Genomic DNA, 19,109 nt, shown 5'->3' on the forward strand with positions numbered 1-19,109 from the left:
TACACTTCTAAGTGAACACATAGGTCACAGTTAATAAAGTAAGTTAAGTTTAGTCAAAAGTAAAGCATATACAACTCCCTATTCAATTGTAGACAAGTTTGCGGTATAGTGAAAACTGAGCAAAACGGCACCGTGAAAACCTACTACAAATGGCACTCTACCAATTCAACGAAAGGGAGGGAAAGCACAGGTTAAACCGAAATATCTTCAGACACCCCCTAGCAACACTTCCCTGAAGTTTTGTGAACAAGTAATGCACAGTAACACTTTAACCAAAAGACAAGTGAATGAAAACTGAGCAAAATGGCACTCCACAAGTTAAAACAGTAGGAAGGAAGAGGGGTTTAGAAGATTTAGGTGCATCAACACATTTCTCATTGAAAACTAATCTAGTGAGAGCAGATCTAACAAATCAGCCAGAGTCAATAGGCCTGAGCCAGAGTCAGTGGTTCAGGACCAAGAACTTAGGAGCAAAAATGTTCTTGTAGCTGCAGTCAAGTCTTTAGTAGAAAACTTTTGAAGAGGTAGATGCAAGGCGAAAGACAATGTTAAGAGAGAGGGCGGCTGACCCCACAAGTAGTTAAAGGATTTAAAACACCTTTAGGGCTCCCACGGAGAAAGGGCGGCCTGGCGGAACAATGTACCTTAAACGTGGAGAAGTGGCTCCTGCGGTGGTGGTTGTTCCTGGTAGTTCCTGCAGGTCGAGGGATCCAACAGAGGAAGAGAGGCTCCCGTCGTGAAGGAAGGCTCGAGTCGCTGCACTACCCAGGGATGAAACCAGCCGTGGTGCTGCCAAACAAAGTTTAAAAGGTACGCTCCTTTTAATCGTGGTCCGGGTCGATAGCTGCCTGGCTATCCGGTCTTCAAGTGCGGGGCACTGTCGAGTCAACCAAGACAGGTCCGAGGGTGTGATAGGTGAACTGGTTGACCCCACCAGCTCAAGGGAAGGAGGCTCCTCCGCTGAAGATCTCCTCTCGTCGTGTGGAAGAAAAGTGGTGAGACGATCCGGCAGGGCTTCACCGGTGGTGTAGATGCTGAAGATTTCTGTGGCTTCTATCCCCTTCGGTTCCGTAGTTCCCATGGCGACGTCTTGCTCTTCCAGTCCTCAGGACCCTGCTTTTATGGAGAAAGAGACCCATTCATACAGCCTAGCTGTCACTCACAGTGGAGTGGTCTTCTTGGCGGGAGACCCTCCAGCCTATCAGGTTAGAGTGCGACCTGAGTTGCTGCGGCAACTCTGTCCGGGGGTTCTACCCCCCCACCCCCAAACAACGAACCCACCCCAGACTCAGTGGCGCGGAAAGGAGGGCTTCTTGGCAGAAGCCCGCCAAAAGGACGAACAAAGGATCCCCGACCTGGGTTAGGAAAATGGAGTAAGACTCGAGAAAGAAGTTTTATCAAAGTTCTGGCAAATAAAACCTACCAGAGTAAAGTTAATAAAAAAAAATAAACCGGTGGTATGTTAGAGGCTGTCAGTAAAAATGGTAGCCTCGAACAATGGGAAAATCCCATAGAGAAATATTTGCGGTCAGAATATAAAAGGTAGTAACCACTGCCACCAGCCAGAAACTTTGTAGAGGGGGACTTTAAGGTACCCTCTCGAAAATGAACATAGGGGAAAAACGATTAACCCCTTCCTGTACTTCCATATTAAGATGGGGTGTACTGGTTAAGTTCACAACAATCGGCTAGTAAAGTCAATGGGGACTTTACATGCCCTGGGAGACAGTAGTCCGTCCCAGGGTAGGGAATCTATGTTTGGGGGTCGCTATGGCACCCCTGTGTCACGGCACGGAGGGTGCTGTGGGACACGTGCATAAAGATGGTTCCTATGGGTGAGAGAAAAGATCCCATAGGCATTAAACACAAAAATAGCCTAGAACATACTTAGCAAAAATGCCTAAGAGTGGGAAAAAGAGTCTCACTCTTAGCAGGTAAAAAGAAATAAACCCTTCAAATCCAGCAAAGCTGCTGGGGGGCTCAATAGGTAAGGGAAATTAGCCATAAAATGAGAATTCTCCCTAACATTCCAAAATTAAAATTGTCCATCAATTGTCACCTCTACCTAAATATGCAAACACTGCCACAGCTACACCTACTAGTTAGGAACACTTTTCCCCAAATCGGTATGAAACCCACTCGTTGCCAACCCCTATTTTGCTAGACAGATTTTTGCACAGGCATTTTTTATGTAGCCCACCATTTTCCTTTTTTCAAATTATAAAGCTGTGCCAATGTCCTCATTCCCAACATTTGGCAGTAGCTGAATAAGGTTTATATATTTTGTACCCTGAAATGTAAGCATGTTAAAAATTGAGATGGCTGGTTTTGATATCGGAAGTATATTCTCTTAAGTAAGAAATGGTTTACTGATCTTAGTTTGGAGTAGGGCTATATTGAAACTATTGCCAGATAAATAGTATAAAGGCAGTTCTACCCGGCCACATTGAAAACTGTGGACCATTCCCATATATTAAAAATGTAATCATTGAAAATGATTTGCTTGAATGTGGAGAATGTTAATTTGTAAAGCTATTCACACCCTTGTTGTGTACCCTTCATGGAATCCGACCGTTCAAGTGAAATCGCTGTTGCTGGTTTCTTTTCTTTTTTTGTCCAGTCCAATGCCAACCATTGAGGTTGGCAGTTGTTTACCTCGTGATAGGTTGGAACGTGCGTCCCCTTGGAATGTTGATTGCAGTCTCACATTTACACTGGCAACTCTCTGGTCATTCGGCAGTTAACGGCGCCCTTGGACGTCCTTGTCGCAGAATCCATTATTTCTCCGCTTGTAAACATGTAAATGTTTCCTGTGCTCACTGCTTGGCAGGAACGCTGCCCACGCTGGTCGCTTTAGTCTTGTTCGGTGCCGATGGTTGGCTTGAGAAGCGTGCTGCTTTCCAACTTCAGCTGAAGAAAGTGTAGTATGCATGCCTTCTCCAGACGGGACAGGGGGTAAAAAGGGGGGGGCAATTGTCATGTAGTGCATGATGGTATGCACTACTTAACAATCAGTTACTAGCGGCCCAGAACATGTCTGTTCTCTAATGGTGCCCATGGACACTCCTGTCCCCTCTCTGATCGCTGTCCTTATGTTGTGTCCCTGGTTTCTAAACCATGTATTCCTGTCAATGGCTCACTAAGCTCCTCCCCTACTGCCCAACTCTTGACTCAGGATTGCCCCTTCTAATGTTGATTTCCTTTTAGTAAGTGCTTCTGGGTACAGCCCCTTGTCCCCTCAATAAATACCCCTATAAATAAAGGTCTACTGTAGTAGTCCTGCACCAAGTCCAGTTCATCCTGCAGTGTAGGGGATCATACTGGTGGAATCACAGGGACCATACTGGCCGACTGATGCTGCAGACTCCCATAGCTAGCCTCATCCTCCTTGTCACCTTAATCTATACAGCAACAAACCCCAACGCATACTACAATTTGGCAGAGTTCCCTATGAACCATTATCCAGTAAACTATACACCAACCCACCATGCTTCAGCCCAGTTTACCCACGACCCCTTCCATCCATACCTGACGGGTGCAACTTGTTAGCAAGCAACTGAGTAGGAATTTAATACCTGGAATTGCCCTGTCAACACATGCTGTGTGACCTAACCAAACTCACTTAGCAGAACACAGAAAATGTGTGCTTCTGATCTGCACATGTTAAAACCAGATAGTTCAATCTTACCACTCCCGCCCCCCCCATCCCTGCCCCACATCCCTTCCCACTAAATCCGACAATCCATGCTAGTTCCTGTATAAAGGATGCCAGAGTCTGCACAAATAGCAGAAGTCCTGTTAAACCAGGCACAGTTACTTAAACAGTGCTAACGTGTTTCCTCTAAACTCATCCCACCAGTGCGCAGTCTTACTGCCTACTACCGTAGATGGAAATGTCGGGGACACTGGCAAACCAAGAAGGATGAGCAGCTAGGAGGCCAGATCAGCTGCCCGGTTACCCACCTGTTGTCTCTGAGAAGTCCTCACGTACTCGGGGGTGCAGTGCAAGCACGCAGTCTGCTCTCCACATCTCTGCACTCCCCGCCACATGGCCCTCCACTACCTGTCTACCTTGTCCTGCTTAGTCAGTTGCCGTTTTGGTACTCTCAAGATCCCCTCTCCACTTCTTGGAGAGGTGGGGGGGGCAGCTCCCCAATCATCCGTGCTGTCAGCCTGCTGCAACAGTGCCTCCCTGGCCTATCACACAGAGTACATTGGTACCGATTTGACTGCCGCATACCTTTTCGATTGGGATGCCAATCATGATTTTATTTGTATTAAAGCATTCTTTTGAGTCCATGTGCTGTGCTTCTCAGTGCACAGTCAGATTGATGGGCCCGGATGAAGGAAGTGCCGCATACCTTTGACAAACGGACAAGTTCAATACCACTATCAACATTGGACAAAAGCCAATCCTCTCTCTCCCTTTTGGAACTTGGAGGCTCTCTGCTTTCCAAGATTGCATATGAACATGGATTCCTAGAGGGGATTAGGGGATATCACTGCTGCCAGTTGATCCCACCGAGGCTGCACCGAATTAGGGTTTTCTGGGTTTCTGTCAGCAGTCTGAGGAATATGCTGGAGCACCTCGTATTTATGCATAGACAGCCCTGTGGGAAACGCATTGTTTAATTTGGCAAATATGAACATCCATGTTATACCCCCATGGAATTACCGGTTATATTTTCAGTATTACTTGGGACTCCGAGGTCTACTTCCATTTCCATGGTGAGAGTAAGATCGCAGGTGATCAAAAGTTTGATTACTACAAACCGCCTCAAAACTAGCAGCTTAAACATGTATAAATCCTGATCCGATGCCCACAGAACCATCTAAGCAGATTACACACCCTGCGCCCCACACTATTGCTCTTGAAAGAAAGTCCTCTTGTAGAAAAATGTGCACATCCGCTTCACCTGGGCTTACATGAGCCTTTGCACACAAGTGAGGATCGTTGTTAACAAATTAGTCTTCTTCCTTAACCTGGTTGGCCCTCTTAAAGGCAAATGAAACGATGTTGAGAACCCTCATCAACTCCCACCGGAACTATGGAAAGGCCCACTACGCCGGCTCTCTGTGTTTTAAATCCATAGACCCCAAAAGCTCTAGAAAGCCACAGGTGCCACATATTCAGTCCAAAACAAAAAGGTGTTTTGCTACACCTTAAGATTATACCGTTTCCCTGGGCACTCAATCATATTGTCATCGAATTCCTATTCAGAAGCATCAATGGCACTGCTACCACCAAACCCAAATCCTGATGGTGCTTCTTGTCCTAACCTTTAATTTTTACAGGAGGAAACAGCCTACCCGTTCCAGCAGTCAAATCCAAACAGAGGAGGCCCTGCCATCTTTTGGTTATCCCCATCTTAACAACCAACTGAAAGAGTTGACCGTTCTCATGTGCAAGTCAGTGCAACTCTGTACGCACACCTCTATTGAATCCCAACCCTTATTTTCACCTTCCAACGTATGTATTTTATTGGATATTTGTAAGGCGCTTATACAACAAATGGTTTTTCAAGGCGCCACAAGACAAAAAAGAGGGGGGACAAGGGAGAAATATAACAATAACGGTCCTACTAGGCCTTCTGATGTTCGGATCATGCAAGTGCAGTAACAAGAAGTGTGGGGGCAAGTGCCGGGAGGGCAAAGTGCTAGGTTGGGGAGGGAAGTGGAAGTAAAAGGGGGCGGAATGGGGGGTGCACAGGGGCTAGGCGAGTGCTAAGGGGAGGGCAGGATGACAAGTGCCAGGGAATGCATGGGTGTGGTGAAGGTCCACATGCAAATTGCGAGGGGGGGTGCATCTTCTGTTGCCAAGTGCCTTCAGAGCTGTAGGTTCCCTTCCTACACCTGAGGGATATCCGTAACACTCCACCACTATACATGTGAACAGAAGCAGATCACATTGTGTTAGTCAAGGCACCTCAAGTGTTATCTTTTGCACTTAAGGGGCAGGTTATTTCAATGCCAGCGTTTTTACAAATCAATGCAAACCTATCCAGGTCTGATATTCTTTTCTCTGATAGTTGTGGCGTGCTGCAGAAATGAGTCAAAGGGGTGGCATGGTATGACCACTTCTTTATTAAACAATAAGAAAAAAAAGGACAAACTCTCCCTATTCTAAAGGGTTTTCCCTACCTAACTAAGGAAAACTCGGGTGCTCTTCGTCGGGGTGGTTGTCTAAATGACATAGTCCTATCCTATGTCCAAAACTACCTCACTCTAGCCCCCTACCACATGAACAACATAAATACCACCAGGAGAATGACTCCCTTCTCCTGGTTAACTGATATCCACCTTAGTGGTTGTGCTTTAAAGTCTTAACTAAGAGTTTGCGTTCCACAAAGATGTAGACTACAAGGAGAATGACTCCCTTCTCCTGGTTCACTTAGCTTTTGTTGACATTTTTTCTTAACAATTCTCATTAAGCTTTGTACTTCCACGCGTTTTTCAGAGTTAATTTAAATGTCCCCCCATCTTTGGTGGTTCAGTCAGTTCTGTAGGGTCTCTGGTTCTTTGGTATCGGTGTTGTTAAGGCACCTGCCTGTCTACCTCCCCGAGGTCCTGCCACAGTAAACCGGTCTGTAACCTCTGTGTTGGTTGGGCCTCCTTCTAGCTCTTAAGGTTTCCTCTGACCTTCCAGCCATGTCCTCTTGAGGACTAGATTCTCCACCCGGCGTCTTTGCTGCTTCGTGTTTGAACTTCCCGGGCAGGTGTGTATGCCTACCGGTGGATACCGGGGCAAGGAAAAGAACATTTGTTTTGTACAGCAGGCCCCTTTGAGTCAAGAGACTTGCACGAGGTAAAGAGACCTGGACACAGAATTGCTGAAATTGAACTGTATCCTCGTACTGCAGAAGCCAGAGTGTGTTCTGCTCGTATGCCCCGCCTTGTCCCGTCCTGAAAGCGTGGGGAAGGGAGGCCAACGGCCAGAGCATCCTGACTTATTTGTGAACAATTTCTTTCTTTTTCATGAACATAACCCCCACAGTATTTGTAAATTAGTGGTAAGGATTGGCAATATGTTTTTTTTAGTATAGGCCATTTTTATTTGACAAGACTCCACTAGGACTGCATTATTGTGATTTGAAGGTCATAGCTTGCTCCCATCTGTAGATTTAGGTTTAGATAGGCATTTTATCACACCTTTGTGAAAGTTCAATAAACACCCTTGAACTGTGGTCACTTGTGTCTGTCTTACTATTGCCACCATGCGTTCCTTACATGACCCTGTTTGGATTGGCCTGGTGTTATAGAATTTTAAAAAGGATAAATTCACACTACACACTTCGCACGAGAAGTGTCTCTAGCTCAAGCTCTACAGATCTTTCTCTTAAGAGTGCTGCTCTTTCTACGTGTAAATGCTCTTAATGGGTGGAGTGAGATAGTGACGCTGTGAGGCGGATTGTGGAGCGAAAGTCTTTTTACCGCTTTCACTACAACGTGAGCAATGCGTGCAGGATGCTGTTTTAAATCCCTCATCGCTGGCGGAGCCAAGGTGGAGTGAGGTAGAGTGACTGTGAGCTGGATGCACAGTACAGCCACAGAGTTCCTTATTGCCTCTGAGTCCGATACATTTTCCTGCTAAATATTGCCTTTGGATGTTTTAGTCCGGTCTCGGTCCTGACATTCCTATATCAGTACAGCCGCTCATGCAGAGCGTGAAACGGAGTGTGCAGTATAGTGAGTTTGGTGGTGCCCAGCGTTCTGAGGTGTCTCAGCTGTTGTTCGTGAAATCATTATTTGAAGGTAATTGGCGGCCGCGATGCGCAACAAAAATGGGCAATGAGTAAAAGCAAACACTACAACTTGGGGAAAGTCTAAACCTTATGGTAAAATGTCAGGTTATCAACGTGAAGAACGTGACAAATTTAACAATGGCAAGAGTGGTAATGAGAATGTAACGCTGGTTAAAATGGCGCCACGTAAAACGAAGTCACAAACCTTAAAAGTTCCTCTGCAAATTATAGATTTTTTTAAAACCTAGTAATGTGGAACCCGTATCAGCAATGAAAAATGACTTACCTAAAATGTTGGCTGCAATTCATACAAACAATGCTTATGCGAACATTAGCTTATTATCTGCAACATCAATGGGCGCTATTGACAATAATTCGTTACTTGTTCTCCGTTACCGTCTATGTGGGTCAAATAGAGCTGCAGCTGTAGTAGAGGTTGCCCGAGTTGAGAATTCTAATGAAAAATTTGAGCCTGGTAACCAAGAGCCACATTAAGTCTCTCAGCGCGTTACTACTTTCAACACCCATCTTTTCATAAGGCCAACTGCACTATTATACCAGAGCTATGGATTATATCAGAGTCGTGGGTCCTTACTGGTGTTTTGTGTGGACTCTCTCAAGGCAACCCTGATATTTGAGTTTGCAGAGGTACCCAATTGAATATTCAGATACAATTCTAAGAACCTCAGCTTGGCTTGCAATGATATGGTGACGATCCCCAACTGATGTCTTAATGCACCTCCTGGGTCTCCACGGGGGTAGAGGGGTGCAGTAATTCTTTGTAGACCGGAGTTCAACAATGTGTCCAAACATCTGCATTGTGCTGCCCTCCATATCTTTGCACCATAGAGGATGGTAGTGTTCGTTGGACCCAATGAAGCTAGTTTAACTACCATATTAAATTACTTCTCCATCTGCCCCTTCCTGAAAATATCAGACCCAGGTATTTATATTTCTCCACCACCTCAGTTGATTACCCAGGGTCCAAGTGTAGGATGATTTCTTTTTACCAAAGACCAATACCTTGGTGTTTAGAGTATTCAATTTTACACACAAACCCTCCAAACCCAATTTCAGTGCCCCACCCCCCACAACCCATCCAACATTTTTTCTAATTATTTTCGCAGACGGTCTGTCCAGGAGATCTTGTTGCTTTTCCATAAATTAGTTTTTTTGTTTCAAATGCAATCTATCAGCTTTTTTAAGCTGGTGGAACTTGCCACCGGGAGGGCACATATTCAAGGCAGCCAGCTCGGCTGCATTCTGCATCAAACCAGGGTGCATGCATTCTGCTGCTATCTGGGCTACTGGCCCCTTTACATGAAACACAGGGAGCAATACCGTGTATACGCAACTGCAAGTGCATAAAGAGGTTTATCATTTCAAGGGGCAGTTTGGACCCCAGCAGACCACCACAAAGGGATTGTCATTAAGTATCTTGAAACAAGGCTAGAATCTCTAATTCCCCATTTCTAAACACTGGATGACACTTGGTCAGAAAATCCAACTTTTTAGGTCCTAAAGGGGGTGTATCCTCCAGCAACCACTCAATAACAACGGATTATGGTCGCTTTCTGGGCGGTGTTGGACTTGAAATCCCTTAAGCCTAACATATGAGAAGCAATCAACCAACTTCCTGAGGGAACTCCTTTGCCCTGCTTTAATAGTAGGTTTGGGAGGGGTATCGACACCACACCTTCCACTCAGATCTACATGTTTTTATTCATGAATAAATCCATTATAGGGCACATTGCTAAAACCCCACCCATAATACTTATTTTGGGGATTTTGCATATCTCCTCAACATCGAATTTATCCTGAAGGATGTACTTATTCTGGCACAGCTTTGCATTAGAATTCCCAATCAATATAAAATCATCAGTCATTTTCCAACCAATTCTTGGGGATGAAGAAATCCTCCCTAACCATACTTGGCTGCTTGATTTAAGGGGGGGGGGACATAAATATTTGATCGATACATTTTTAGCCAAATGTTCTTGTCAACTGTGCAGTATCTCTGTGCTCCTCAAACTGTGTGCACAGTCCGTTGGTGTGGCGTCCGTGTGCAGCTCAACCGATGGTTTGATCTCTCTCTCTGGCTCTTAGGGAGGTTGATACAGCAGCACAGTGGTTTAGCCCGGATTTCAACTTTGGTCTCATTGGTGCATTGTACCAGTGAATGCACACCAGTGCTGCAAGCCTCCCTCCGTTGATGGAGAGCAGAGGGAGCACCTTCGTCCAGGGCGCAACTAGAGTAGAAGGACTTCCGTCTATCCCCTTGCTGCCATGTAACACTGCAGTCCTCCTGTCTTGGCTTTGATATGATATGGCATTGATAACGCGCCTATACACAAGTGTTTCAAGGCACGGCAAGGCAAGGGGGGGGAACAGAGGGAAGACAGACAACTATCCTACTAGGCCAGGTGTCATTCAGATCGCGCAAGTGCATGGGAAGGGGAAAAGGAAAAGTGCGAGGGGGAAGGGGGAGGGGAAAGTGCAGTACATGGGAAAGGGGAATAAATAAATAAAATGGCCAGCTGGTGGCAAGTGCAAGGAAGTGCAGACATAAGTGCTGGTAGGGGGACTGTAGGGATACAGAAAAACAGGAGTGGCCCCACCTTCCAACTTCAACGTGACCTGTATTGAACTCCCGTAGAAGAGCAACATTTGAGGCTATAGCTGCACCACCAATGTGTGAAGCAGTTTAGGATGAGCTCTGTGAAGGCATCATGAAGTAAAACACCGACAACCGATTCAATTTTCTATGTAAAATCTATTTTACTTAAATGTCAGAACAGAGTAAGGCCTAACTTGCCCTATGCGAAGGTGGAATTTTCCTAGAAGGATAGTCTGTGTCAATTTGAAGGGCAATTATAGGTTTTGGACACACACAGACTTTTGATTTGAACTTACTATCTGCTTTGTGTAGGGATGTCAACAGCAAAGGAAATGGTGTTTAAAAAATAAAGTTACAAGCTTATTCCAGCTCTTGGCTTATACTCGGCTTCCCCTTCCCTAAAGTCAGAACAGTTCCAAAAGTCTTGGGGCCTCATTACGAGGTTGGAGGTAGCCATGGATCTATTAGCTGCATGGCTGCCTCCAAAACCCTACCGACTCTGCCCTGGTGAATGGAGTAATTACTGGTCCATTCCAAGGTTGGAGGTATTTACTCCATTCACCAGGGCCCTTCCCCATTCCCATTTGAGCCCCCATAGGGCTCAATGGGAATGGGGAAGGCGCTAATAACGGTATCGTAAATTACGGTACCGTTATTAGCACTAAAGTCCCTTTGCGGGTCCCGTCCTTGACACCTGCTAAAAGCAGGCATTAAGGGAGGACCCGCAAAGGGAACTCGTAGTAGGGCGGTAAGGGTTTAACGGCACCGGTCTCGTTACCAGTGACCGTTAACCCTTACCGCCCTACTCGGAATGAGGCCCCTGGTGTTCCCTTGCCAATTATTCAGTTCTTCCAGCTTCCAAAACCAAAATCTGTTCCAATCTTCTAGCTTTGAAAACAGTATCAGTTAAAATCATTGGCCCTCCAGGCTTTTCAATAGTTCACATAGATTGATCTCCTTCTGCATTTATCATTCTCTTCTGTAACTGTTGTAAAATACAAGCTTTTTGGGCTCTTTTCAAGTGGGGGTCACTCGGTCTAGGCGCAGTTGTCTGACTACACGTTCCACCCATCGCAGATCACGCAACCGATACCCTATGCACTTTATGCTTCTGTATTCTTCAGGAATTTGCTAGCACAGGTTTTCTCTCTTAACCTTTAGTTCTTTCGGCTCCTGTATCTTGGGCCAAGGTTGTAGGTCAAAGTTTCGACTCAAAAGGGTCGAGTCAATTCGACCGGAAAAAAAGGGCCAATTTTTTTTTTTGTTGGGGGTTCAAAAACAGACACAGTCCCCTGAGGCTGTATGTAAAAACAGAACATTTGAGTCTCTTACTTGAAATGTATGCGGACTTGGGGGATTCAAACCTGCAGTCGCAAGTTTTGCAGACCAGGCACTTCATCACTGCACCATGTAACCTGATGACAAATACAATACAACTAAAGTTTTTAAATAACATATTTCGGGGCTGCATGTTCCAGGGCAAACATTGGTATTGATTCTTGCATTTTTAAAACATACACACCTTTTAACATTTTCAAACACTCTTTATGGAAAGCCAATTGAATGAAATGTGCATATGTCACCTTGACATGCTAATTTCTAGTTATACCACACCCTACTGCATACGTTCAAGAGTCCCCCCATTTTTTTAAGGACTTGACTCCTTCCCGTACCTGAGGGCAGGGATCAAGGGGAGAAGAATTACTTTTTTGACATACAACCCTATAAAGAGAAAATCAAGCCGTGTGACCCGTGAAAATACTGCATCCACAAAACCTTGTTCCAGGAACTATCCTGTATCCAATACTTAAAGATTTTTCGTATAAGAATATTATCAGAATCGAATAAGATCTTACATAAATCCAACTTCAAACTTATAACATTTTATAAGAATTCAATACGTATTTGGGTGTCCCAGAAGTTCTTATAACCTTTTTATTGTTCCCAAAACCCCACAAGTTTGTAACAAGTTCTTATAAGCTTCCTATAAGTAGGGTGACCAGATTTTCAAGACAAAAACCTGGGACGACCAACAACCTAAAAGGGCTAACCTCTAACACCCCTCCTCCCTCAAAGTACCCAACCCCTCCTTGCACACCGCCCCCCTTCCATCCCACAGTATTTCCAGCACTGCTCTTATAAATTGCGCCCTTTTGACTGTGGGCATACGCGTATTAATAATAGAAAGAGCTTTGCTTTGATACATGTTACAAGCCATGCCAGCCCTACAGATAAGGGGTGTATCGGACACTTTTACTCTCTAAAAATTGGAAAATACTCCCCAAAAATAAAAATACAGAGTAAAAATACTCCCAACAAAAAATAGGAAAAAGACATGTTTAATCTTGCACCCCTGCTTTTACCCTCACAGCTTCATGGATATGTTTGGACCAGTAGAACACGTTGTACCACAGCAGTAATCTATTTTAATTGCCTGATTGGAAGAAGTAAACCTTTCTTTTTAATGTGGGTGAATAACTTGGTGCAAAGATACAAACTTACAAAAACATTTCCTCTTTTCAGTGAAGCCCCATTTTTACTCGCTTATGAAATAACCTCATTGGGAATTGGACTTGCATGTTTATTACCTAAAACAATCATTGTGCTCCCAACGTTAAAAAATAGAGAGTAAAACACTCCTACTTCCAAATCTTATCTAGAGCACTGCGCCCTGCTGTTCATGGTCTCTGTAGCACAATCAGTTAAGCCGTGTGCCTTGTACCTATACATTTGAGGTTTGAACCCAGCCTGCCATGGCAAAATTCTGGATGTATTTTAATCTATACTTAATTTAGAATTATTGCCGAACCTCCTTCCCTTTACACAAAAACCAGAACGGGCACCCTCTCTTTCCACAAAACCGGGGCATGGTTTTTAAATTAAAAAAAAAAAACTGTCGGGAGGACGCAGCGTCCAATTACGGGACTGCCGCAGCCAATCCGGGACGTCAGGTCACCCTACCAAAAAGTTATTTTTTCTATGAGTTTTTTTTTTTTCTCTCACCCCGTCCATCACGTCCTAGAAGGCAATGCTCTGTGGGCTGAACAGTCCAGAATGGTCGATGGCCTGTGTCTCACAAGAAGTGCGTGCGCTTGGCCATAATTTGCCCAGTGGATCTCATTTCACCCCTGCCCAGCCGAATGCAAGCCCCCTGCCACTATCTTGGCGGCTCCAGGACTAGATATGCTTCAGCTTTGGGTCTCCTATCAGCTGTTGCTCTTTCCTGTGCCCTCTCCCCTTGACACTGGCGAGGCTGCACTTCGCGAAGCTGGCGGCTGTGGAAAGTCCCGCGAGAGTGGACGTCTGAATGAGGCGTTTGTCTGCTGGCCCTGAGCTGCCCCGATCCACAGCTGCGTGATGAAGACTCCACTTGTTGCTAGGTCTCGCATTTCGTTCGCCCACGCCTTCGGTGTTGGCCCTGTTTTCTTCATGCCTTATCAGATGCTGCCAGCTCCTGTTATGCACGGGACCCGCTGATAACCATCTTCGTGGCCAGGAGCTCCTTGGAGTGTGTAAACAGCAAACACTGAGCTGTGGGAGTCAAGTAGATTTGCCCTTGACATAGGACTGCCTGCCAAGGGAGTTATTCAAATTTGCTGGGATATAATTCTGTGCCAATCCAAAAGTTCAGCCTGCATTTTTAGTTTGGCTATTAGAGGGCGTTTGCGCTACCTATAAGCCAAAACTATTGTATTAGAGTTCAAATAGGCATACATGGCATGAGGAGGGACACCAAGCCTGTGGGTGTTTGCTTATTAGCCCGCCGATTCCCTGGCCATGATAATCTCTACTGTCATTAACACACGGTTCCAGGCCCTCGCCGCCCAAAACACCTCATGGGAACTCTTTGAGCTTGCTTTAATCAAGCCTTACCATCAAACGATGCACTTTGTCAGTGTTTTTTCAATGCAGCCTTCTGAGAGTTAATGACTCAATTGGAGGTGTAAACGTGCTACTGCTGTAATAAAAATATCTTAACCAGATCTGCCTAAATAGACATCAGCAAAGCCAACAGTTTTGACTTGTGTAAGTATTAGGCATTTGCACAGCACTTTTTTGCACGTGCTACCATCAATGGGCAATAATAAACGCCACTACGGCAGTGCCTGGCAAGTGCCTTTCCCATGCCCACACAAAGAGCAAACTGTGGCATTACCAATGCTAGTTTCCTAGGGCATTGGGTCGGGTGGTGGGGTCTTTGAGGTACATATGTAAATCGCACAAATTACTTTAAGTGAAGTTTAGCGCTACAAGGGCAAGCCAAAGTGCATTTGGAACTTTATTTGGCCCTGAACAATTTGCCATAACGCTGAAGTTGTATGCCGATTCCGGAAGAACGAACCCTGAGGTTTTCTGGATCTGTGATCACTGCACCTCCCTTAATGCCGAAGACGAAAATGTCGACTCCCTTTATGGCGCGGCCCAGTGATCAGATCACTTTGCCTCCCCTGGCCCACAATGCCCTACCCGCCCCCTCTTACCTTTATTGCGGCACACGACCCCCTATCCCTGCAGTTCCTCCCACTTACGTGAGTCTGAGCTCGCACTGAAGGGTCCTTTTTATCTTTTTTCTTTTTTGTTTAACTTTCTTGTCCCCAGTTTACCACAGTTGTATGCAGGGGACCCCTCCGCCGCCGCCACCCCTCCCCCCATCCCACAGCGCTGCTGAATGGGCATTTAAAGATGTTGGGTGGGCATTACCCGCTCAGGCCCTTCCCTGTCTGCGCCTCTGCCCCCGACTGCCATTACTGCGACCAAGGGGAGTGGGGGATACCCCCGCAACCCTTGCTCCGCTTGGTCGCAGTAATGTGAGTCGGAATTTTTAAAAATGCTGTCTGCACAGTAAATGTGCAGTCAGCATTTTAAAGTCACATTAATGTTGCGTTTCCGGTTTTTCAGGCACAGCTCATCCCTATGATGTGGGTTCAGATGTGGCCATTAATCCAACAAGCAATGACAACCATACATTTACTTAGGGTACGGTCAACCGTCATTCCATGCAGTCCGAGTCTCTAAACCTACAAAAATGTGTTCTATAGTTCCATTCCTTCTTTTCTGACTGCTATGTGATGTGGCGTCCTCCTTGCCTGTGAGATGGTGTGGTGTGTGCTGCTGGCAGTGTGATTTTCCCACCGTCTTCTTTTTTTAATACTTTGTTTTTATTGAAATATTCATATATCAACAGTGGACATGAGGTGTTTAAACCATGAAAGAGAAGGAACAAAAACCGATCCCTTATACACACACACACACCCTACCCCCAAAGTCTTATTGTTTGAAAATGTTACATCCTTTCCCCATTCCCACTCCCCTCCCCCCTTGAACGTAGTCTTCTTCAGCTAAATATAAGCATATGAATAAACTTCGGGTGTGTCCGGATAGAGAGTAATTATCTCCTGCTTCTGACCAATGGCTTTTGCCGCCCCATGGGAGATATTCCACATGTTGGGAGATCATCCTGTTGAAATAGTCCCTTCGGAAGGTGGGACCAATCACTCTCACCTAGTATGTCTCTCATTACTATATTTCCTATCCCCACTTTCTGTACATATCCTCTCTTGCCTTAACCGTGCATGTATTTGGCCATGAAATCCCCCCACACCAACTCATATGCCCCTGCCTTCCCATGAAGCGCTGCGGTTATCCTTTCCATTATGCACCTATTCATCGCAACATGAATCCATTCCTTCTTGCCCTGGGGTCTTAACTCCTTTCCATTTCATGACCAGGCAGGACTGAGCTGCAAGCAGCACGGGCGATGCCACTCCTGCCAGCCTTCTGAGTTCTCCCTCCACTTCCTCCAGCCCAAATAATATCAGGAACTGTGTTTTGGTACGATGGATCCAATCTAGGGCTTTAACCGACCCTAGCACTTCTTCCCAAAATACCTTTATGCGAGGGCATCCCCACCACATGTGCCAGTAGTCGGCTCTTTTCTCGCATCTGCACCAGCACATGGGACTTGCCGACTGAAACATATTCGAACTGGGTCGTATTGTCACCTTTGGATAAGCTCTAATAGCATGTAGTTTATACTGGCTGCAGATAGATGCCTACGGGGCACCTTCACACAGTTTCAGCCAGAGCTCTATATCTATTTCCCTCTCCATAACCCCCACTTCCTCCTCCGATGCTCCGTGGTCCCCTTCCCTTCAATCAACAATGCACTGTGCATAGCAGAAATCAAGCCCTCATTTCCCTTCTTTTATCTAGGAGATTTTCAAAAGGGGTAAGATCTCTCTATCGCCTGCCTCCATTTTCCACTCTTGAGGACTCCCTTTAGTTGGAGGTAAGAGAAGACCGAGAGAGCGCCTATGCCCAATTCCCCTTCAAGTCCTTAATCATTATAAAAGTACCCGCTTTCCACAGTTGGCCCACACGCTCCAGGTCCACCTCAAACCAAGCTTGAAATCTCTCGGGGTTTTGTATCGCATTCCTGACACCAGGTGCCCAGATATGGCTCAGGGGAGAAGACCATGTAGTCACTGCTTGCATATCCGCCTTATCCCGCCATATCTCCCAAATGGTTTCTGGTGGGCCCTCACCCTACGCGGGAACTTAATTCTCTGTACCCACAGCCACTCTGAGACAGTGGTAGGAGTTAAGTTGCGGATGTGTTGTCCAGTACCACTGTCTTTTCATAGAGAAATTGCCCCGCTTTAGAGTCTGAACTAGAGGTTGGATTTCTGTTTTATTACAGAGAGCCATGTGAAGGCCGGTCCAATATTTGTTGATGCTTATTTCAGCTAAATGTAAATTGAAATTTGAACTGCCTCAACACCAATCTCTCTTTCATAAACTATTTAGTGCCGCTATCTGCCCCAACCTGAGGGCCACAAGTAGCCTTGATAAACTCCAGACATTCTGTTCCTCCATCGATGAAAAGGCTGCCTTTTCAGAAGTACATGTAGCAAGTTTCCAAGCTGGAATGTTTGACCATGTTTTTTGCCTCCTCTTGCTTTTTAAGGAGAATTGAAGAATTTACCCTCGTACCCGGGGCCAAACAAGATGCGAGATTGCTACTGTACAGTAAACCTTGACCAAGAAGAAGTTTTCAGGACCAAAATAGTGGAGAAGTCACTATGGTGAGTACTGGAAAATTGGTAGCAGAAAAATGTAGTGCTTGCTTGTCGCTGACAGCTGCTCCATATCATTGCTTTATTTTGTATGTGTTAAGCCCTCGAAGGGCGGCCTTGTATGGGAGGGGGGGGGGGGGGTTAGCAGGTTCTTCTATGTTCCGGGGCCAATTTTTGTTTAGAGATGCGAACTCCTATGTGAATGTCAATTTCTGGAGGCCCTGGTCTGTATAGACTACAAACGCATCAGAATGTTGGCTTCCAAGATGATCCACTATGTTCATCTAGGTATGGTGGTGATTGAGTTGCCATGGCCTTGAATGGGATACCCAGGTGTTATGAAAGTAGGAACTATGATAGTCTTTACATTTGAGGCCAGCCAGAAAAGCTTGTATGCAATACTGCTAATTGGTACCAGGCCATCAAGGTTCAGGTTCTCTAGCCATGGCTGAATGTGTTTGCTCGTGTTCCCTAGTGTCCAGCATTGTTTTTGTGGGGTGGTATTTAAGACCTAAACCTGTCATCATTTTTGAAAGTGCATCAGGCACCATTCTACCTGTGAGATGTCCTCAATGAAATGACTGTTGGGTACAGCTGTGCCATCTTCATATTAACTCAAGGTGATGGTTGGGTCATCAAGGAGCGATTCTCGAGGTTCCAGGTAGAAAATAGATGACTGGTGATCAGGTAACTGGGCAGTGCATTCATCTAGAGTTTCCCATCTGGACTATCCGGTGTCTGTATTACAGGTAGGAGGAGGTGGGCGATGGTAATACAGACTTTGTGAAGTCCATATGTATATTGAGGTGTGCGAGCAGCTGTGGTCAACTGTCGAGCACTGCCAAGAGATCGACAATGACTGAGGCAGGGGTCCCCTTTGTCCATGGTGTGTCAGGCCTGGTTAATTACCTTTAGGGTTGCTGTTTATGTTCTCTATCTGGCCCTTAACCCATACTGATAGTCCAGTATTAGAGCCAAATGGTTGGTCTTTATGCAACTTTAGTGTGGCCCTTTTTCTGATCACTGTTCTTTATGATATGTGATATTTTATTTCCATCGCGCTCGTACACGGGTGTTTCAGAGCGCAACAAGGCAAGGCAGGGGAAAAACAATCTCACTAGGCTCAGTGACATTGAGAACGTGCAAGTGTATGGGAAAGGGGAAAAGTGCATGGAGGGGGGAGAGTGGAAAGTGCGGAGCAGAGGATAGACGGATAAATAGTAATAAATACAAAAAGAAATAGATAATGGAGCAATATACAGGGGTAGTGCAGTCAGCAAGTGGCAAGTGCTGTCTTTACGGCAGCAGAACTGGGTAAGTCTGATAAGTGGATAAAAAGAAGAAAGTGGGGGGGGAGGAGGGTGAGGGTACAGATACAGTCCCCAGTGCAAGGGGTGGCCGGGAGGCAGTGCAGAAGGGTGGCAGAGTGAGCAGGTACTTGGGCCAAGGGGACAGAGGGTGGCCAGGTGCACAGTGCCAAGAGAGAGCAGATCAGCCAGGGAGAAGGGGAGCAAAGACAGATGCAAAGAGGAAGGTCATTGGGTGCTTCCGGAACCAGAGATGGTTCTCCTCAAGTTTTAGAGTGGCAGGGAGGCTGTTCCAGAGGGACGCCCCAGCCGAAGACAGATCTACCCCCAGCTCATTTCTTTGAGAAACGACTGACCCCGAGGGAGT

The 19,109-nt window shown here is 45.8% G+C and overlaps 1 protein-coding gene across 2 annotated transcripts in view; it reads left to right on the forward strand.

Moving 5' to 3' along the window:
* The window catches only part of RASA3 (RAS p21 protein activator 3), a 1,503,746-nt gene that overhangs the window by 311,074 nt on the left and 1,173,563 nt on the right, over nt 1–19,109 (forward strand). For both annotated transcript variants that reach the window (XM_069637121.1, XM_069637122.1), the window contains exon 2: nt 17,327–17,444. In XM_069637121.1, coding sequence (XP_069493222.1) covers nt 17,327–17,444 — 118 coding nt within the window. The remainder of the gene's footprint in view (nt 1–17,326; nt 17,445–19,109) is intronic.

The sequence above is a fragment of the Ambystoma mexicanum genome, chromosome 7p, assembly GCF_040938575.1.
Source record: "Ambystoma mexicanum isolate Mex_15411 chromosome 7p, UKY_AmexF1_1, whole genome shotgun sequence".
NCBI lineage: Eukaryota > Metazoa > Chordata > Amphibia > Caudata > Ambystomatidae > Ambystoma > Ambystoma mexicanum.